General features: G+C 38.4%; 1 protein-coding gene across 1 annotated transcript; it reads right to left on the reverse strand.

Moving 5' to 3' along the window:
* Positions 1 to 3,474: 3,474 nt before the first annotated feature.
* LOC143877340 (vesicle-associated protein 1-3-like) lies at positions 3,475 to 15,315 on the reverse strand. Its single transcript, XM_077379339.1, has 8 exons — positions 15,073 to 15,315; positions 14,654 to 14,724; positions 14,387 to 14,468; positions 14,126 to 14,241; positions 13,733 to 13,894; positions 13,562 to 13,603; positions 8,936 to 9,013; positions 3,475 to 3,788 (listed from the first exon to the last, which is right to left on the reverse strand). The coding sequence occupies exons 1-8, from the start codon at positions 15,122 to 15,124 to the stop codon at positions 3,675 to 3,677; spliced, it is 717 nt and encodes a 238-aa protein (XP_077235454.1). The 5' UTR covers positions 15,125 to 15,315; the 3' UTR covers positions 3,475 to 3,674.
* Between the last annotated feature and the right edge of the window lie 7,836 nt (positions 15,316 to 23,151).

Here is a 23,151-nt window from a genome sequence, read left to right on the forward strand (position 1 = left end):
AAAATCTCCAAGGAGGAACTGCACTGCCCTTCAACCATCGTATCACATTCAATGGATCCCCTTCAACAATAATATGGTCCAATACTTCCCTACTCAACTTCTTGATCCCTTAATAAGCAGCTTTGACTTCCGCCTCTGAAGAATCACACACACCAATAGGGCCAGAAAAAGCCCATAGTACCTCACCAAACTCATCATGACAAAAGCCCCCTACTCCCGCTGGACCCGAGTTTCCTAAACAAGCACCATCAAAGTTGATTTTCACAATGCCATCTTTTATTTTTGTTATGTTATGTACAAAACCCAATCTATGCCCCTTCGGTGATTCAAAGTTTCATACACAAGATGTGGTGCTAACTCGAGACGGAGTGCTGGCTCTGATATTATAAACATCAAATACCGAACCAATACAGTGAAAGCCCACGTTTATGGAATGGGAACGCTAATCCCTTAACAAATTATTAGAATAGTAACATCGGGGTTAGCAAATTGCAGTGATTATTAAAGTTCAACATCTATATGATGCCCGAATTGAAGAGAGATCATGATCATGCTAACATTCACGTGCATTAATTGGATTAAGCTTGTTATAGACCACGATTTTGATAAATCAAATTTGGTTTCCCTCAAATGAGCACAAAAGGAGAAGTCCCCCCTTGTTTTGAATCTTATTTTCCTCCCTAATTTTTTTTTTCTAATTTTCGTCATAGCCACCACATCAGAAATGGGGAGTTAAATGTTGTTCACTCCATTTTTTATTTCTTCCTGACATCCAATGGATTCAGACCCGCTTGGTTGATTCTAGACAGGATTATATATTTGACAAATAAGTATGAATAAATATTCAAGATTCATATGTGCATGTTGTTGTGGTGTATTTCTGTAGTTAATGTAGTTATTATGTGGTTATTTATTTTAGGCTTGTGGGGATTAGTTATCAGTGCTGTGTCTTGTAAGCCGTAGATGGGCTTGTGATGTGGCACTACTTGCTTGTATTTAACAAGTATAATCTAATAAAAAATAAAGAGAATTTGCAATCAAAACCGAAACGTACGTTTCAGGAGTCATGGTTCCTCACAAATTGAACAGTTAGAAGGTCAATGAACCTTTCCTCTAATTTATTTTTTTTCCCATCTTGTTTTGTTTATTTGGGTCACGGCCAAGGCACCTAACAAAGATCCAATTAAGCAATTGGATTGTTACCCAAACTTACTAGGATCGGCCTGAACCCCACATTAATAAGGATAGATTACAACTTATAAAAAAACGAAAACACATAAACATTGGGAATTTATTTTTCTTATTTTTGGGTAATAGGAGAAAGATAATCTCGTCTAGCTCCATCCAATCTTTCAAGTTGTTTTTGTTTTCTTTTAGAAAAAAATAAAAGGAAAACACTTCAGTTGCTATTCACTGTCGAACACCCTTCGTTTCTCTAGACACCCATCTTCTTCTTTTGTCAAATTAGTCTTCAATTCTTCTAAAAGCTTGCTTTCTACTATTGGGTTCCTATAAATCAACCAAAAGAACCGAGTAAGAGATGTAGTTGTGGTGTCTCACCCTGCAAGCATGAAATTTAGTGTGGTGTCCCTAAAAAATGTGTCTGATTTTGATCTAAAACTTTCATTTTCCATTTTGGAATTCATATAATAATGTTAGCAAATCAGTTGCCTCATTTTCCTCTTCTTTCTTCCTTGTTGGATTGATTCCTCAATTCAACAATTCTGATTGAAACAAGCTTTTCGATAAAATAATCAATGGTCTCCCAAGCATCAGCCTCTTCTTCTCCATGAGTGCCCAGAAAATCATGGAAAACAGGAAGAAAACCTGGTCTCCCAAGGACATTATCCTGTGTCGTGACGCATGTGATACGGCCTCCTTAAGAGGGATTTCTTTTCTTGATAAAGAGTTTTCTCTGTTTAGAAACCGCCAAAAACAAGCCTCAGGTTCAACCGTTCAAGTCTCCGGGAATTAAGCCAAATAACACTCACTTCTCCGAAAAATTGCGCTCATTACGGAATTACCCATCATGCTCTACTCTTCCCCACATATAGAAAGAGACGCGACCCTAGATTTCTTTTCGTGATAAAGAGATTTCTATGTTTAGATTAGAAAGTGCCCAAAGGAAGTCCCCCCAAGTGCAAGACTCCTAAGTATTTCGAAAATTTTGCGTTCATCACGTAATGTATGTATGCTACTCTCCGCCAAATAAAGAAAGAGACGCGACTATTTATTTGAGAAACACTGCTTTGATAAGCCACGATCCTTTCTAAAATTTATAACCGTTCTGAAGCCAGAAAACCTATACCAAAAACCAGAGAGAACAAATAAGGGAGAAGAAGAAGAAAAAGGAATGGAGACATTAGAGAAAAAGATGGAAGAACTGGAGTCCGATCTCCACAAGTTACTCAATCAAGAACTCCCCCCCGAAACTCTCAACCGAAAATTCGATTTCCTTAAGAACTTCCTATCTGCAGAGATGGAATCTCACCCACTGAAGCCTCTGCACTTGAATCACATTGCCGAAAGGCTCTCCTTTCTGGAGAACAATTTTCACAATTGGGTCAGTTCCGGAACACTTCCTGACAATGGTCTTGAAACCCTCTCCACATGTTCCTGCACATATTCCTGCTGTAACGATGAAGGCGGGTCTCCGGTAGCCGGAGAAGATTCTCCAGCCGACGACAATGAAGACCCAGAAAGATCTTTCCGGAGGGAAGTCGAGGAAGTGGCGCCGGATTTCGTGGCTGTGAAGAGAGAAGAGGAAGAAGAGAGGGGAAGATTTTGGATGGGTAAGAACAAAAAAAGGGGAGTAATGGGTGTTGTGGTATTTGCTGTTGCTTTGGTGGTTGGGTTAGTGACTGCAAATTTTTCTAGTGATTTCAGTGCTTATTATCATGGAGACAATGCCTTCCTCACTCCAACTTGATGGGTGGAAGATTTCAAATCTTTTCTTTTGCTCTGATTAGGTTTTGAAATAATTATTGGCTTATAATTTGATGAGAGATTATTTAACCTTCATATAGTGATAGTTTATTTTGTTGTTTCTTCTTTCTCTTGTATATTCTTTTCTCCAATCGTTTACACAAGGGATTGCGGGGCATCAAATTCCAAATCAATGATCAAACCGTCCAAAAGGAATAGAAAATTTGAACATGTTCCAGCAATCCAAACACGCAGGGGTTTTTAAGATTCCAATTCCTGATTCGGGTCCTACAACGGTTTTCAACCCACAAGGAATAGAAAATATCAACATGCTTGTTGAGTTTAGAGAGATTTTTATGTCACATGGACAAATATTGCACTGGTAATACACGCTCAAAGTGTAAGGGGGCTCACCTATTGGAATGATCTAAACCATTCATTTGTATTTGCCGATGCCCCAAAAATCGTATTTGTAAAACAAATTTCACACTATTGGCCAGCAAAAGTGCCCATGATGTGCGAGTCTAGCTAAAGGTATAGAGACAGAGAGGCACAAATAACAGGCTGGTTCAATGAGTAATCTACGGTTGAGCGTTCCTGTGTTCTCCCCCTTAATCCACAAAGATACCATCTCAAACATAAAGCAATTAAAAATGAAATGCACATACATAGAAAGATGGGTTTAAATAGTGGACAACAAATCAAGGGACGGCATGGAACAGTCTCTACAACACCTCTCCTTTCTCTTCTTATGACTTCTTAAGAAGGAACCCAAACAAAATGCCAAGGATACCAATCACCACCACAAATACAAAGGAGAAGCCGCTCCCACGGCTTTTGCTGATTTCTTTTCTTAGCATCTCCTGCTCCACCAGAAGATGATATATTTAGAGAAGATGAGAAAAACAAGAGATGTCAATTTCTAAGAACAACCCCCTATTGCATAGCAAACCCATAATCTATATAAGACACGCATTCATTGGAAAAATGTATAATATCTCGGTTCTGAATATCATTTCCATTTCTTTGAAAATGTTTCTGCAAGGAATTATACCTAGATCTGAGTTTTGAATATCATTTCCATTTCTTTGAATGTGATTCTCCAATAACCGATGAACACATTTTCAGTAGGTTTAATCTAGTCACTGATCCAACTTAGGAAAAAGCAAAGATATAGAGGTTAAAGCAACCTGCTCGGGGGATGTATGAAAACTATTACACCATAATGTTAAACAATGTATAACAATCTACATGCAATAATATGTAATTTTCTCGCAGCATGACATAATATTAAACATTAAAATAAGGTAAAAATTCAAGGACTTAAGAGTACACCACAAATTCATAAGGCTACACTACACACGCGCACGCACAAACCACATACTATAAACGCATGCTTCAGGAGCAGATCAAAAGAAACTATCCCTTGATTATATCATCTTTGCCACTGGAAAGAAAAAAGAACTCAGAAACAGTGGACTGCAATGATTACCATCCATGGCAAATCTTACTATATAGTAATACAATGTACTAACTCAGTTGCTCCAATGTCCGTGAAAGCCATCAGAAAGCCACATCCAGTGGAGACTACCTAAACTGGTCATGAACTCATGATATACTCCGGGCCTTTGGCCACATCACTGGAAAAGCCTACAAACTTAAGGCTCCATCCGAGTCCACCACTGGAAAAACATCCACCTTTAAGGATCCATCAGAGCTCACATGCCAAAGGCTGGAAATACCCAATCCAACAAGTGAGTCAAGTTTCAACAACAAAGATCCCTATTAATAAAGATTCAGGGTCTCAACTGTAGCTCCATGTCAGTAGCCAGGGTAAAAGCGATGTGCCGAGCGAAACAAAATGGAATAAAAAGTGCCACTCCTGATGAAACATGTGTAAACCCCTCAATAGGTTAACATAACCCAAGAACTGATTTCATTGATGGATCCATGTACGATAAAGTATAGCGAAGGCTTTAATATGCAAAATGGTTACAACACTCCAACCCTAAACGTAAAAGACAGTCTAAACTCTAAACATTGCTAGAGTGGATGCTGTATCACACTCTTAATCGTATCTTCACTTTTTGACTTCAAGTTTGACCTTCCACATATGACACTTTCTCCTATGCTAAGTGATAGCCAACCTCAATTTGTTTACCTCTTGCATGGAACATCAAGTCGGTTGAGATTTGAAGTCTAATGCTCTCACAATAAACTCCCGTGAAAAGAACCTCTTCCTCTAACATTTGATGTAACCAAGATAACCCTGCAACCCAGCCAACCGGTGTTTAATATTCCGCTTTCTACGCTTTGTTAGAAGTTAGTACAGTTTTCTGCTCCTTACCGCACTGTGATATTAGGTCATCTCTATAATCCCCAAAAAAGACAGATCTTCCTATTTGGAACTTCACCCTGTCTATGAAGCAACAGATTATATACATGCCTTTCTTATAGGCGAGTCAATCACTAACAGTGTCGTTTAGGTACCAAAGGATTCTTTTGACCACTTCTAAAGGTGATGTTCTAGGCAGACGCATGAAGGAACAAGCTTTATCCACAACAAAGTGTCTAGTCCTATGAACGTACGAGTATAATATTGCAGTCCCCAAACAATTCTTTTGTATCGGAGTTTTTTTACGAGATCAAGAATCAGCTGGTCAGATTCCCAATTCGATTTCACTATGTCCGGAGATCGGCGAACAGTGAGGCTGATCATTTAGCTCGATCAGGGGCCAACATGGCAAGTTAGGAGATATTTAATTACCTCCCGCCTTGACTTTTGGCTCTATGGTTCTCTTTGGGTTCGTCATTTTCTCCTTTGTCAATTTCTTTGCCTTCGTCATTTTCTTCTTGTTTTCCTTTTATGGTTATTGTTGTAGCTCTGACCTCCTAGGTCGAGGGCACTTCTTATTATTAATAATATGCTCATCTTAAAAAAAATGTCAAATATTGAAGCACACACACATACATATAACAAAAAGGGCATGTGTAATGCACAACTACAACACATCAAAAGAAATTATGCACAATGTGGCTAATTGATAATGGCACCAATGACTGGCTAAACTACTTCAAATATTTCCCTGCGAGCAATCCTAATCAACATTTGTATTGTTAATCAAGTATGAATCGTAGGATAACCCACATAGTCCCTGTTCGATGCCAGATGAATATTCCGTCAGCAAGATCCATGTCAACAAAAATCAAGGAATTAAATGTCTATTAGCATGACCTTATTGATACAGGGGCTAGAAGACCCCAATCATGGTGGGACAAGTGGAAATAGTTTGGACTTAATTAAGGGTATTTAAGTCATTCATCAATAACTCATGACTTAAAAAGTCTTATAATCTATTGGTTATTGATAAGACACACTCACTCAAGGCAAATCTCACCTATAAATGTCCTTTTACAACCCTAATTTGGGGACTATAAGAATAAAACGTGAAAGCAGCCCCTTATTGATCCAGGGGCTAAGAGGCCCCGATCATGATGGGACCAATGGAAATAGTTTGGACTTGCAGTCACTTAGTTTGGACTTACAGTCACTCACGGAATCAAAGGACTTGGTCATGAACATGTGGCATAGAAGGGCCCAAGGATAAATCTTAATGAAAGAGTACTTTTAAGGGAAACTTTGGCTCCAAAAGAAAGATCCAAATTAGAAGTGGGGAATGAAAATGATTTCATGCATGTCACTAGCAAAATTGATGTGATCAGGTCTTGACACTTTCTATTTTGATTCGGGCCAGACATCTTTAGGGACATTTTATTTATAACTTTTTTTTCTTTGGTAGACACTTTCTATTTTGTTATTTTCGCTATTTTGGAGCTTAGATGTGGGGGGTGTCACATCACCTAGGCCCTTAATTGTGACTTAATCAAGGGTATTAAAGTCATTGGTCAATGACTTTTGACTTAAAAACTCTTATATCCTATTTGTTATTGATGGGCCCACTCACTGGCCCACTCACTTAAGGCAAATTCACCTATAAATGTCCTTTTACAACACTAATTTAGGGACTTTAGGGAAAAAAACATGAAAGCAGCACCCCCCCTTCCCCTCTCAAATTGTGTTTTTGACATAAGAAACCGCAAAAGAAGAAAACCCCCAAGCCAAGGTTAGGGTTTCTTCCCCCTTCTTTTCTCCTTCTCCCCTCTTCCTCTACTTTCCCTTCTCTTCTTCCCCCTCTTACACTCCCTCTCTCCTCCCTTCTCTTTCTTCCTTTCCCTACATATCTTCCATGGTTTCCCCCTATTGGAGAACCATACAGTTGGGCAGCACCTTGTGATTGCCCCATTCATCCTTCCCTTATTATTCTACTTTCTCTCAACATCAATCACTCTGCTACATCATTCCCTATGCAATTCTTTCCTCAAAACCTTCTTGTTGTCCATGTTTTGGGACTGCCACATCTACGTAAGGGATTGTTCCAAGAGTCCTCTCAACCCATTTTCTTGACATCTTCTCCTTCACTCCTTTCTTGTTCAGCTGATAACTCTGCTTGTTACAGCCCTTCTCAGCTCATTTGTTTCTCTTTTCCTCTTGTTTCCTGCACATTCTTTTCCACGCAGCAGCACCTTGTGCCCTTTATTGATTTCACTATCCGGGGCTGCACACGAGGGTATTTTCCACTCCGGTTCCATACATCACTGGCAGTTGTAATTTTGGACTGTTTCGGACCTTCTTGGCCTCCATTCTATTGGAACCCCGATACACGAGATCCGAGGGTGACATATCTTTCTCATGGGTAAGATCTGACCATATTTATTCTTACAGCCCCAGAAGCCTTTATTTTGGCTCATCAATACCCATCATTCATTCACCTTTTGTGATTTATTGTTGATAATGCATGCCCGAGGTAGATTTTCATGCTCATTGTGAATTAACTCAAAGGTTAACTTAAATAAGCTTTCTAGTGTGATTGGATTAAATCCAAATGCTTAGTCAGATTTGTGGCCGGTTTGAGTTATCTCAATTGGACAAATTGACCTATTAATCTCCTAAGTTCTCCAGAATTACCTGCTGTTGAAGTATAAATGATTAAATAACACCAACTCCAATGGCTTAAGCCTTTGGAGTAATTGGTTGTTTCACACGGTACCAGAGCAAACGGTTATAGTTTCAAAACTCACAAATCCTCAATATTAAAAGTCCACGTGTAAGGCCAACCCAAGAAAAGAGGGGCCACCGGGAGGGGGGAGTGTTGAAGTATAAATGATTAAAGAACACCAACTCCAACGGCTTAAGCTTTTGGAGTAATTGGTTGTTTCACACCTGCGTACCTCCGGGTTTGCACCAAGTTCTCCGGAGCTAGTAAGTTCCGAAGCTCCTAAGTTCTCCGGAATTACCCACGAGGTGGAATATGAAGGTCACAATGATCATGGTTTAAATTTCCACTGAAACCAATATTAAACGTTAAAAGTGTTTTTGTTTCCACCCCATTGAAACGATACCGAAATCAAAATGTATACCGAAACCAAAATCGTAGTGCATTAGTAGTATACAATATCAGTATGTATTACATAATTATATTTATATGAATTATATGTGAAATGTAGTGTGTTTAAAAAAAAAAAAAAGAGCAGCCTAGGGAAGGCTGGATGTACTCAGCCTTACCCCTGCTTTGCAGAGCGGCTGTTTCCGTGACTCGAACCCGTGACCACCAGGTCACAATGGATTGAATTAAAAATTCTATATGAATCGCATGTGAAGTGTGGTATGTATTGAGTTATCAGGCAGCGCATGTCACTATGCATTCAATGTTATTAAACCATTACAGATAGTTGTCTTAGGTGATGGTTTCCAAGTGTGTATTGTGTTTATTCTAGCATTTTCTAAAGCTTCATCATTAAATTCTATCATTTGTATATGTTTCTATATGTTTCTATGATTTTACAAGATTTCCATCAAAATTTCCAACTGAAACCGAAATTATTAATACAATATATTAATAATTGAATGCAGCTAAAATGACTTGAGAGCGTATAAACATTTAAACCATACCAGTTCTTGTCGAAGCTTCTGACTTTGTTGAATGGCAGAGGTTTTCTCCTCAGTCAATTTGGAAATAAGAGCCAATGCCTGAAGAAAAATTATTAAAATATTGATATCCACAACAAGAATCTGCTGGTAAACGATTAGGAACTTAGCATCATAGATATCTGAATTTGAATACCAGGGTTTCACAAATTCAGAGGCCCATAAATTTTAGTATATGAACAACCATTTTGAATACTATCACATAAATCATATTGAATATTTTAATTGAGTGAATGTTCTGGCACAAAAAACTAAAGTCATTTTGTTTGTGATCAATTAATAAGTCAATAAGCTATTAAAAGACTTCTAATTTTATAATTGAAGGTAGAGCATATGGTCGCAGAAAAATGAAGGTAGAGCATAATTTAGGAAAACAAAAGATAGCAGAGAATATACAAAAGCAGTACATCCAGGTTATATAAGAACTATAAAAGATAAGCAAAAAAAAACAAGAAACATCAATGCTAGAGAATGTCACAAAGGCAACAAAGCACAATCATCATCCATTGGATGCACAATGGATCTCATGTGAATTGCATTGGAACCCCTTAACCATCATGGTTTTAAATTTCGGCCGAAACGAGGAAACCGAACGAAATTCACAGTGAGTCGGAAAAGTACCAAATTTCGCCGAAGCGTTTTGGAAATTTCGGCCGAAACGTTTCGTTTCGGTCGGAAATTTCGGTGAAACGTTTCGGAAATTTCCGAAATTTTTACAAGATTTCGTCCAAAATTTCGGTTTCGGTGAAATTTTTACAAGATTTCGTCCGAAATTTCGGTTTCGGTGATGACCGAAACCGAAACCGAGATTTAAAACCTTGCTAACCATAAGGGGCCGTTTGAATATGCGGATTTTAGAATCTTGAATTTCCTCAAAATCGTAGATGGGAGACGAGAGGAGGAGGAGACCAGCCGTCATTTTCTGATTTCTCGCCCTTCTTTTCGTCAGCAAGAGAGTAGGAGATCATTCCATGTTTCCAGGTTTTAGAAATCTCAAGATGGGGGAGAGATTTCTAAAACCTAGATTTCTTACTTAAAATCCTAGATTCTAAAGAGAAGCGAAACGGACGGTCTCCTTCTCGTCTCCCATTCAGGATTTTGTTGAAATCCAAGATTCTAAAATCCGCATATCCAAACGGCCCCTAATGCTCTGTTTGGTTGCTCAAATGTGGGAGATATCTGCCCAAAGCATGTTTTGTTGCCCAAACTCTCTTTGACCACCAGACATCCTCCAGACATCATTATTACCTTTTTTCCTATGTGGCAGCAATGTTCCCTCTAATCTTCTCCCCGTCTTTCACCATTTTGGTGGAATTTGGGGAGAAGATTATGAGAAGACTCTTGTCTTATTCCCTTTTCTCTCTTTCTCTCTCTTCCCTTTCTCTCTCTTCCACTCTCAATTTTGGCAACGACACCCCTACATCTTCCGCTAATCTTCTCGCTTATTGCAGCGCAACCAAACACTACTTACCAATCTTCCACTATTCTTCTCCCCATCTTCCATGCTTGTCTTATTATATTTGACTTCTTCTTCTACTAATCTCCCAGCCATTCAAGCAACCAAGCAAAGCATAAAAGAATGAGCCCCTTCAGGGGGTCTATTGTGTGTCCAATGAACATGAAAAGATGGTTTGCATTCGCACGATGGTTGCTAGCAGGTGACCAGCAAGAAAATATAACAAGAATAAAGCTTTACGCCTTGAAAGTATAGTTGTCAAAAGCTTGGTAGTTTACAACCTAACACAACAGGAACATGGTTTTAAATTTCTACCAAAATTGACACGAAACAACTGAAATGTTTCCGTTCCCATCCCTACTGAAACACATACCGAAACTGAAATACCTAGTGAAACCAAAATTGTAAGTCCATTAGTAGTATATTATACTAGTAAGTGTTACATAATCATAGTTATATGAATTCCATGTTAAATTGGTATATGTATTATCTATAATTTTTTATATGAATTACATGTGAAATGTGGTGTGCGTTGAATTATCAGACATGCGTGACAACGCATATCACTAGGTTTGTTATGTTAAACCTTATGGGTGGCTTTTTTGCTTATGTGGTGATTTTTTATTATGTATTTGTGCTAACTCTGACACTTCTTGAAGTTTCATCATTTGCATATGTTTCCAAACATTTCAGTGATTTTACAATATTTTCAGAAAAAAATTCAAATGAAACGAAACATTTCCTTTTTTATGCCAACCGAAATCGAAACTGAAACTAAAATTTAAAAACTTAAGCAGGAGTATAAGCTTGTAACTACAAGACTTACTTTTCTGCTTAGTTTTGTATGATTTTTATTTTTATTTTCTTTTCCTTTGTTTTGGTTAGACCTTGAATTTTAGGTATGCTAAATTTAAACACACATTTCTACAACTGGTGAACATATCAAACTGCACCAGTCCATCAGTCTTCTTGAAAGATGAAACATGAAAGTGGAAGAAGTTTCTCGGTACGTATACATTTTATGGTGCTACTTGATTTTCATACAGAGTTCAAAAACCACCAATGAAAGTACCAGTGTTTTCATTTTTGAACAAATCAACTTACATTGGAACAAATAAACTAATATTTCCCCCACCTTTCACATGTCTTCTCATGAGAAAAAATAAAAAAATGTAGGAAATTCAGTTGGTTGAAAGAAATGTGTGTATGTCTTATTTCTCACAATATTATCACATTAAATATGAGTAATACCATGATGTTTGATGGTCATCTTTTAACAAACAACATATTATATCATCTAGTTCAAAAAAATAAAATATTCTATCAGACCAAATCATCGTAGAAGTAACAACAATAACATTGGTTCCTATCTCAAAAAAAAAAAAAATCATATCAGGCAGCTGGGAGGCACAACGTTTGTTTTGCTCAACACATTATAAATATGAACAACAAGATGAAACCAATTTATTATTTTTAAATGAACATCTTGATAAGCAGATGAATTGTATAAATAATTGTGTCCGTTAAAGTGCCACAAACCGAGGTAACACAGATTGGAGTATATGTTGGGAGTGTCACGAGTCACTAGATTTAACGTTAGCGACGACAAAACTGAAGTAGGATTAGCATTTTTCAGAATTACAAAGTCAAAAGCTGACATGGAAGTTCTCTCAATCAGTACACATCTCTAAATAGAGCATCTTGGTAGAGGAAGTATAAATTATATTTGGATTTAGGATCCCCACGTATTCTTCTTGGTGAAATCCTTCTTCTATCTTTCTATCGTTTAAGAAGCCCAATTTTTGGTTGGATGACAATTACCAGCAAACTAAATGCTTGTGATATACTTGAAGAGAAGAAATTTTCTAAGAGACAAAAGGAGCATTGTGCCATTCAAAAAAAAGACAAAAAGGAGCATTGTGTGCAAGGAAGCAAATAAATCATTGGATAATCTATTCATTCATAAACGGTGGGGTTAATACTTGTGCAGCTTTGTTTTAAGTGTGTCAATATCATGATATTCCCCAAAGCCACAATCGACATGTTCATGAGTGGTCAAAGCGGCCACTTGAGAAGAAATGGTAGAGTACTTCGGAGAATATCTCCTTTATAGCGTTGTGGAACAACTAGCATGAGAGGCACAGAAGATTATTTGAGGAATGGATCATAATATTCAAAATAAAGCCCGTTTACATGATGAATTAGCGAGGAAAGAAATCTGATGAATTGAGAAAGCATGCAAAATAAGTTCGGGTACATGGAGATTGGAAACACTATTTTGGAAGCATGTGACTTACGTCATGAGAGCATGATTTTACATTTTCACCGCAACCGACACAAAACAACCGAAATGTTTCTGTTTCCATCCCCACCGAAACGATACCGAAATTGAAATGTATATTGTAACCAAAATCGTACGTGCATTAGGGATAAACCATATCAGTATGTATTGCAGAATTATATTTATATGAAATGTGGTGTATGTGTTATTTTAAAATATTTATATGAATTACATGTAAAATGTGGTACGTACGCACATGTCATTAAGTGTTCATGATATTAAACCATTACGGATGGTTGCCTTGCTTATGCGAGAGTTACTTGTTTTTATTCTAGCATTTTCTAAAGTTTCATCTTAAAATTCTATCATTTGCATATGTTTCCGTATGTTTCCCAGATTTTACAAGGTTTCTATTGAAATCTCCAACCGAAACAAAAATTTAAAACCTTGCATGAGAGTGATTATCGTTTATGCACATTCCAAGAAGCGCAAATGAAGTGGCAGACCTCCTTTTTTTGAATGGACAGTAGCAGACCTTATTGCAAGGAGGTTTTAGTAGTGGATCCATCATAAATCTGTTTTCTGACCGTTAGTGTACATAAAATTTTATTTCTCTTGTAGTTGAGACCATTTCGTCCCCGATGTTGTATAGATCTTTACCAAAGTATCACTATCTCTTACTGAGTTACTGTCTATGTAGTTATAAATGAAGAAGATCCAACCTGTCCAACACTTGCAAGCATAGAAAAGAAAGAATACTGAATACATGTCCTGTAAAAAGTAGCTCCCAATACAACTCAAGTAGGGTATAATATTTTTGGAAATGCAAAAATCTTAAGAAATGAAGACTTACTTCTGAAGTTTTCTCTTTTGGTTCATCAACAGATCTTGACACCTGAAAAAGTTGTTTTAACATTAAATGTATGTGCACTTGAAACAAATTGGTAAAGAACACATACGAAATATAGTTGAACTTGTAAATGGTATTCAGGAGGGGGAAACTCTAGCGATGAGAAATATTTACGGCATCAAACAAGGAGGTATTCTGGTTTCCATTGTCTAGCACAGAAACCCTCGGTGAATTTCCTTCTTCTGATCCTTCAGGGACTGGCGAGGGGGGGTTAGCAGGACTATAGACCACCCTCAGTTTAAACTCATCAACGACCTTTCCAGCTTCTTTGTTGAACTGCAAAACAAATTTATGTCAGATCAGAACTTGGTAGGGGTGCAACTTGGATCGGGTAGGGTTGAGCTTTTGCTAAAAATTGAATTGGAATCAACCCGAACCCGACCTGATTTTAAGGTAAAAGCTCAACCCGCATTCCCAAAAACCGACCTGAGTTGCACACCTAGAACTTGGCAACAAATATAATAACAATAGTTGATCTGAAACGATAAAGAAACAAGATCATCCAACCATTTCTGGGGTTATGTCATTTGTGGTTGCTCCATGATTTGCAACAACACTCTGAAGAAGGAACTTATCTTTGCATTGCAAATCAGGTGGAGCTTCCTTTTGGGCTTGCATTGTCACTAGCAAAACGAAGAAAAGAAAAAAGAACAGAAAGTAATCAAGATTTATGGCAAACAGAATGCACACGCAAGAAGTGATCCATCAGTAAGCAAACCAGCAGCACCTAACAACTATGACAAAGATAACTAAATGACAGGGGTTCACCTGTAACATCACATGTCGTCCCAGGCAAAACAATTCCCGAGTTAGGACGCACGCAATATTTCTTTGGGTTAGTTGTTTTAACCTATAACATAAAAAATAAAAAATAAAAATTAAAAAAATGTAATCCAAGACGATCCCCAATAGAAGAAGAAACAGAAATTCACATATTACCACCATAAGTATCTCAAAAGAATGGAAATTCAGGCAATAAAATAGGAAACTAAGGAAACAAATTAACTTGAAATCCAAAATAGTAAAAAGGATTACCTTAAAGGCCACATTCTGATCTGTCTTGTTAGTTAATTGCAGAGAACATGAGCTCTGCTTCTTCAATTCGACTTCTCAAGACATAAAATGCAGGCAAAATAACATTAGAGAAATTAAAATCACCCACAAAGAACTTACTCAAACTGCACCAAAAAAAACCCAAAAAAACTTGGGTGTATATCATGAGCATTATGTCTAACAACATCAAAATTCATACCCAAAAGCTAACCAAACTCACAATATAAGGAAAAAAAAATGGTAATAACGATAAGACCTCTGATCAAACAGGTGTGGGACTTTTAGGGCAAAATACCCACATGGGTTATTTAGATTTCAGAGAAAGTGGGGGAAACCGTTGTTGATATAAATTAAAGAACAGATGAGGAGTCTGAAATTAGAGATTCAAAGAGAGGACTTACATGGAAATTTGAGTTCTGTAGGTTGAACGCTAAGAAGATCCCCATTACTCATACCTAAATCAAAAAGTTCACGGGAAAAAAAAAAAGATATTTACTTACGCCTGTCAGATGAAGAAGAAATCCAAGATGAAAAGGTGGGAAAAAAGAGGGATCTGAAGAAGGATCAAGCGAAGAAAAGTGGGTGAAGAATCTCTTGTTACTCTGCTAGGGCAGTCTTAGAGTTATACTAGTTATTAATACACACAGATTCTCATGCGGTGAATTGGAAGCCATCATAAAATGACGAAACTACCCCTCGCGTCCTTTTCCTTTCTTCTTCCCACACACTTGTAGATACAAAAGGAAAAAAGAGAAAGAGTTGGTGCAACACGTGCACACAAATGGACAATAGTTTAGAGTGGGCCCATAAGTGATGCTAGGCCCCAGTTTATTTGGGGTTTTGAGAAAGGATGCTGATACTGCACTGCCATGTTTTGATAATGACACAAAGACAGCTTTGTCTATCCATTTTTACTGGGCTGCTCAGGCTCTGTTTTTGGAATTGTAATAGGTTTTGACAGCCGGTTAAATGATAAAAGACAACGTGAATTAGTCTCGTTATCAACATATAGTCGTGGAATATCAGTAGCCTTTTGATAATTGGTTTTGAGTGTAAATTTTGGTTTTGGATTTGCAGAATTGATTCCAAAACTAATTATTTGACTCAATTAATGCAATTCCAGGCCCAGTAAACAGTTTTCGACTCAAAATTGATTCTTAAAATCCGCAATCGAGTGCAAAACTGAACTTGCTTTTAACTTTGAGACCAATAATCAGTTATAGATGCAAAATTAATTCTCAAAATCCAGAAGAAACGTGGATTAAGCCATCTGAAATTGATTACCCATCCTGTTTAACTGAAACCAAATTGGTCCCACAGGAAATAGCCTACACAAGTACATTCCAAAACATGGATGCCAACAAGGAAGGTTCGTGAAAATTCCTAACTAATAAGCCGGACTTTTTTCTATGTGACCCTTTCTTGTTGGGTCAATAGAGTTGCACACCCTTTTTGGGTCAATAGAGTTGCCCCTCAAATGCTAAATTGAGGGGCGCCCATGCAAAAATAGGAGAAAGGGCGCCCCCAAAGTACATTTATAACATGTAAAAGCCAATGAATATTAAATGCACTCTGGTGACTTTCCACCGATGGGGGCACCCTTTCATCCTATTTTTGCAAGGGTGCCCTCCACTCTAGCATTCCTCATTCAACATTATTTGGCACAATTTTTTGTTAAATAATTGTAGGTAGGGATTTGCTAGGTACCGTCGCAGAAAGGCATTTTGCGGCTGACTGTTGCATGTGAGAGCAGGCACCTCAGAGGAATCAAATGAATAAGACAAAATCTGCTGAAAAGTGAGGCTGTGGCTGAATTCACATGCAACAGCCAGCCGCGAAACGACTTTCTGTGACTGTCCCTAGCAAATCCCTTATAAGTAACATGTTTCTTAAAAACTAATGCTAGAAAAGTTTCATCCTGAAGAACTTCATGGACTTATTATAGTAAAAATAGCAACAGAGCTTGGTATTAATGAGTATTGCAAGGGTTTCAAGTGCAGGCCTCGAGCCAAGATAAGCATCATCAAATATGTCAGCTGCATCATCAAGCCCTGTATAAATTTCTACCACGTCAAGATATTTAATATCCAATGCCCTCAATCTTCTCTACTTTCTATTGACTTTATTTAGGGTGCCCAAGACTCATAACTACCATAAGCCATGTTTGGCAGCCACGAAAGTTTACTCCATGGAGTGATAGTTTATCAAGTGTTGGGAGAGGGAGAGAATTGTGAGGCCATGCATGAGGAGACGTTGAGAAGTAGCTGAAAATAAGGAAAAGAAGAGCTCTACATAAATAGAGTTTTCGTTTTCCTTGTTTTTCAGCCACTTCACACCATCACCCGACTCATGCCTTCTCAATTATCTTCCTCTCCCACTCTCCCCACGCCTCTCTCCGCACGTGATAAGCTAATATTCCATGAGCAAATGGTTCCATGATTACCAAACATGGCCAGTCCTTTTTTATTTTCAATAGTTTCCACATGAATTTATATTCTAAAGTATATTACTTCAGAGGTCATATTTATTTTGGTTGGGACCAAATGACTCATGATGTGTGGGAATGTGACCAATGAGCGTGTTAAGGTATTGGTGATCATCTCTTGTCCTTATTTCCCATAATAAAAGATAGTTTTCCTCTTGTGAACATAGACATCGTTGTTGAATCACGTAAAGCGCTTGTGTTATCACTCTGCTTGTTGTTTTCTTATTCCTTTTGCACATGCTCAGATCGGATTAGGCCAATCAGAATTCTACTTGCTCAAATAGTTTTATCATAGAAGCAGAGACATCACATTTAATTATGGCGCCTTTCATTCATGTACACTCTTCTAATCTATATTTTAAAGTGAACTAGGGGATTTGCCAGGGACCAGCGCAGAAGCCATTTCGCAGATGGGCCGTGGCATGTGAGAGCAGCCACCTTAGATGAATTAAATGAATAAGACAAAATCTGCTCAAAAAGAGAAACTGTGTGCCTGCCATCCATGCAACAGCCCATCCGTGAAATGCCTTCTACGATGGTCACTAGCAAATCCTGGGAAGTAATATGGGAACCAGGAAGTAATATGGGAACCCAGCATACGGTGATATCCCCCCCCCCCCCCCCCCCCCCCCCACACAACGTTATTCGTTAAGTTTTAAACGCAAAGAAAAACGTTAAAGGAGGCGAATTTATCCTCAAGCAGTGAACCATTCACATAAATATTATTTCCCAAAATTTACACTATGACGATTTTCCGGTTGTGTTGGAAAATGTGTGACGTAGATTCTAATTTCCTTCTACCATCCCTGATATTTTGCATAATTTGAAATTGGGTGTCCAGGGTGCTGTTTTCAGCCCGGTTCCTTTTCAGCCATATCTTCCCTTGTTGAATTCTGAGCAAGACTCCGAACAGGGATCCAGAGATAATGGTCAAGAAAGGGGTTTAACCGCCTTACAGGCGACCTTGAGCAACTTATTCAAGTGGTGCTTTCCTCTCAAGGATGAAAGTTAGCTCCGTGCCGAGTTGACTAGTATTTACTTTGGCAGTATTTGGCCTGCATCCGCATTTTAAAACAATGCCAAAGAGTATGAAATTATGGATTCTCTATCTTCTCCAAGGGAAATGCTTTTGCGTAAAAAATACTATATATATGTATGTATAATAATAAATAAAAATAGAGGAGTTATCATTCAAAATAAAAAAAGTAGAGGAGTTTAAATATTCCAAAATAGTTACCAAGATTTGAAAAAATGCAACGACAATATTAATATAACTATCATATGTTTTTACTATGGTTACTGTTATGTAATTTTTATAATCTATACTATATTTAAAGGCTGTGTTGGAGAGGCTTAACTAGCAGGGAGAATCTAATATGCATCAATCATCATGACAACATGATATTGATGTAGGACTACTAAAAGGAAAGAAAACTAGATATCGTAGCAGTGATACAAAATTGATGTAAGATAAAAACGGAAGAAAACTATATATTGTAGCTATGATGTCACTTACATAGGATCGGCTAGGGAAGACAATGAATAATGCTGATTTTATCACAGCTGGGTAACAAGTAGACGAATTTGGGTCTGTTAGGATGGGTTTTATAGTAAGGAAATAAATAACATTTCAGGAGAGGCGTATGGACAAATTTGGAGTAAGGAAATAGGGGATAGTTAATGAGAGGGGTATGAATAAATTGGAAGATTGATAGGGTATATAGGAGGACTGTTATTATAAATCTTGGATTGTGAAATAGATCTGGACTGAACAGTCGGCACTCTATTTTTATAGATAAAAAAAGGGCGGCCCAGTGCACGAGGCTCCTGCTATTGCGGGGTCTGGGGAGGGCTAGATGTACAGTTTTTAAAATTCAGACTGCAGGGACTTAATAGGGGTTTAAAGACATGTTTAGGACAGAGGAATAGGGGATAATTCATGAGAGATATGAATAAATTGGAAGATTGATAGGGTATCTAGGGGGACTGTTGTAATAAATCTTGGATTGTGAAATAGATCTGGACTGAACAGTCTGGCACTCTATTTTTATAGATAAAAGGGCGGCCCAGTGCACAAGGCTCCAGCTATTGCGGGGTCTGGGAAGGGCTAGATGTACAGTTTTTAAAATTCAGACTGCAGGGACTGAATAGGGGGGTTTAAAGACAGGTTTAGGACATACGAAATAGGGGATAGTTCATGAGAGAAATATGAATAAATTATAAGATTGATAGGGTATCTAGGGGGACTGCTATTATAAATCTTGGACTGTGAAATAGATCTGGACTGAACGGTCCAGCACTCTATTTTTATAGATATGGACAGTTTTTAAAATTCAGACTGCAGGGCCTGAATAGGGGTTTAAATACAGGTTTAGGACAGAGGAAATAGGGGATAGTTGATGGAGGGGTATGAATAAATTGGAAGATTGATAGGGTATCAAGGGGGACTGCTATTATAAATCTTGGACTGTCAAATAGATCTGGACCGAACAGCCCGGCACTCCATTTTTATAGATATGGTCAGTTTCTAAGATTCAGACTGCAGGGACTGAAAAAGTGGTTTGAAGACAGGTTTAGGACAGAGGAAATATGGGATAGTTCATGGGAGTGGAATGAATAAATTGGAAGATTGATAGGGTAACTAGGGGGACTGTTATAAATCTTGGACTGTCAAATAGATATGGACTGAACAGTCTGGCACTCTTTTTTTATAGCTATGGACAGTTTTTAAGATTCAGACTGCAGGGACTGAATAGTGGTTTAAAGACAGGTTTAGGACATATATGAGATATCGGGTGTAGAGAATTTTCTGCACTTTATAGCAGGTCTGAACAATCACAGGTGTAGGGGTTCTTGATCGTCGATTAGGGGTGGATTTTGGGTGAATAGTAGACTGTAATTCTTAGGTTAGCGATGGTCAATGGACACATGGTGGGAGGTAAATAATAAAAGTTTAGTGACTGTTGTAGGGTTTTGAGTCTGCTCTTGATTAGAGCAGTTCAAAAAGTAGGTCTAGGGTTGTGTTTCTTACGAGGAGCTGGAAGTGATGAGAATGATCTTAGAAACAAGGCTTGGTATGGTTTCGAAAAATAAGCTGGTGTAAAAAGACTGGCAAGTGGCCTCTATTAGTAAGGGAAAGTGTCAGAATCGAGATGGGATCTCTCCTAAAACATAGAAAACGAAGAGTTTTACGGAATCTATGGCAAAAGAATGGTATACTCAAAGGTTCAATATGAAATTTCCAAACAGGTATCGATTGTGGGTTGCTCAGGGTAGGATAAGTCACTCAGATATCTAAAGATGAGGGTTTGAGTTGGCAGAGAAGGGGCAAAGACAGGGTGGTTTGTCCGCTAAAACAACGCTAGGGAACTGGTTTCTTAGGCAGGGGTTTGGAGATCCAGGTTCGTAAAAGAAGAATGTTTCAAGATTGAGTTGAAGGAGAAAAGAGGAAAGAATAAGAGGAAGTAGTAATAAAAACCAACTTGAATCTCTTCGAGACTGTCCTAGGCATCACACACAAGGACTGAAGCATCAGACTTCGAGGGTATTTCCTAGGCATCTAATGTGATCCCATCCTGAGAATTTCTATTTTTAGGATAGTTTCTACTTTGGACCAGTTTCTATTTTTGACATGTTTACATTTTTATCACGTTGCTATCCTAGATCCTAGAGGTGTTGTGGGTGGGTTGGGCAGGGGGGGGATGTGGCTACTGTCCACATCAGCTAGGGCACTCACCTCATTTTGACTTATCACCCTTTTACCACATTACCCATCCCATGGCTCACTTAAGCCCACTTAAGAAGGTGCTCATATCTTATTGGTGACCTCATATTCAAGGTTTTAAATTTTGGTTTCAGTTGCCATGGAAACAGAAACATTTCAGTTTTGGTTTGAAATTTTGTAAATTTATAGAAACATGTGGAAACACATGCCAATAATAGAATTTAAAGATGAAACTTCAGGAAATGCTAGAATAGACATAAATACACTTATAAACCATCATATAAGCATGACAATCATCCCATGCACTGCCCCATGTCTAATAATTTAGTACATACCAAATTTCAAATTGAATTCTTATAAATATTTATATATAATACATGAACCACATTTTGCATGTAATTCATATAAATATAATTATGTAATACATACTGATGTATTATACCACTATTACACTTACGATTCTAGTTTATACACTTTGCTCATTTCAGTTTCGGTTTCGGTGGGGATGGAAACAAAAACATTTCTATCGTTTCTTATCGTTTTCGGTGGAAATGAAAACCACGCTCATAGGGCCCACCACTTAAGTGAATCCTAGCTTTATTATAAGGCATTGGAGAGCCCTAGAGGGTGGACAAACTCCAGGCAGCCACAAGGTAGGTAGCCTTCTCTCTCTTTGGATTTCTTTCCTCTTCTCCCTCCATCTTCCTCTTCTTCTTTTCCTCTCCTTTTCCTTTCTCTCTCTTTTCTCTTTGCCCCTTCTTCCTCTTCTTTCCTTCCTCCTCCCTATCTTTCTCTTATTTGTCCCTTCTCTTTGCTGTCCTGTCCTCACCATAATTGTCACCCTGCAGTCCTTGATTGCTTCTGGAGTCAACAACCCCTCTCCCTTTCTCCCTCTTATGGGCACAACTCGGGGACAACTTGGGCCGGGTGGGATTGGGTTTGAGGCCAACCCAAGACCAACCCGAGATAGCATTCCCTCAACCCTATCCCAACCCAACCTGAGCCTCGGGTTGAGGAGGGTCAACCCTAACCCAACCCGCCTCTAAATTTCTCTACCATAACCCAACCCATCTAACCCAAAATCGGGTCGGGTTGGGTTTGGGTTCACCTAGGGCCAAACAGAAAAGTACAAGAAAATAACACAATCCAAAGAAAACGAAGATAAAATTAGAGGAAGGAGCCCGGGTTTGGGTCGGGTTGCCTAGGCCTCAACCCTAACCCAACCCGAAATTAAATCGAGTTGGCTTTTCCCAACCCTAACCCAATCGAACCCGAGAAAATGCCGACCCAACCTAAGCCAAAAACAAGTTGCATCCATACTCTCTCTCTCCACCCTATTTCTCTCTCTTTCCCTTGCCTTTTAACCATTCTGACGCAGGGGTAGCGTAGTAGTGGAAGCTTAGTTATAAGGGGTAAGTTTAAGGGTAAGGTGATGGGATTAGTTGAGGGAAAATCAAAGGAAAAGGGGAGGAAAACACAAGGAAAAGGAAACTAAAAGGGAAGTGGAAAAGTTTAAAAGGGTTATTGGAATTGTTGAAAAGGTGCTAAAAGGGGGTGAAACTAATGGAAATCTCTATTGAAGAGAGGGTGATTGTTTAGGTAATCCTATGGGTAATCTATTGGAGTTTCTTAAGGTGTGAAATGGGTGGTTAGAAGTTGGTTACATGATCAAGAAATGGTAGAGAGCTGTTAAAGAACCCAGAGGTTGTTGGTATAAAGAAATAAAGTTGGATAGTGATTAGAGAAGGGTTAAAGAAAACAAGAAAAGATTTCTGAGATCAAGAATTGGGTGTGGGTCTTAATTGGTTTTGATGGGATTTGAAGGTGGCGGTTTTGATGAAGTGTGGGTCTACTGACACTAGGGAAATGGATGATGATATCGCCTAGAACTAAGGAACAAGGGTGGTAGAAAAAGGAAGGTGAAGGCACGTAGATTCAAGGAACCTTTAGGTGGTTAGGAGAGGTGGTTACAGATATGGGAGGTTTAAGGGGGCTTGCGGGTGGAGTTTGGAAGTTTATGGGTTGCCTTCTTCCGACCAAAACAAAGGTTACATGGATTGGTTTTGGTGAAGCTTGGTATGTGAGCATGAGGCGGAAGTGGGTGATCCGAAGTCCGAACAAAGGCAGAACAAGAGCAGCAATGGCGTTTGGGTGGATCGTGTAGCATCAAGTTGACCGAAATGTTCCGGGCGCTGTTCGACAATACAAGAAGCAGAAAAAGGGCTGCTTTGATCGGATGGAATGGGAGGTGAAACTGATAAAAACCCGATC

The sequence above is a fragment of the Tasmannia lanceolata genome, unplaced genomic scaffold (assembly GCF_043159265.1).
Source record: "Tasmannia lanceolata isolate RefF3 unplaced genomic scaffold, GAP_Taslan_0.1 ptg000005l, whole genome shotgun sequence".
NCBI lineage: Eukaryota > Viridiplantae > Streptophyta > Magnoliopsida > Canellales > Winteraceae > Tasmannia > Tasmannia lanceolata.

Excerpts from the sequence above, each read along its gene's own strand:
- LOC143877340 (XM_077379339.1), bottom strand. The coding sequence starts at position 15,124 with ATGAGTAATGGGGATCTTCTTAGCGTTCAACCTACAGAACTCAAATTT. Across the intron at positions 14,469-14,653 it reads ATCAGAATGTGGCCTTTAAG|GTTAAAACAACTAACCCAAA; the intron begins GTAATCCTTTTT and ends TTTATGTTATAG. Across the intron at positions 14,242-14,386 it reads GACGACATGTGATGTTACAG|TGACAATGCAAGCCCAAAAG; the intron begins GTGAACCCCTGT and ends TCGTTTTGCTAG.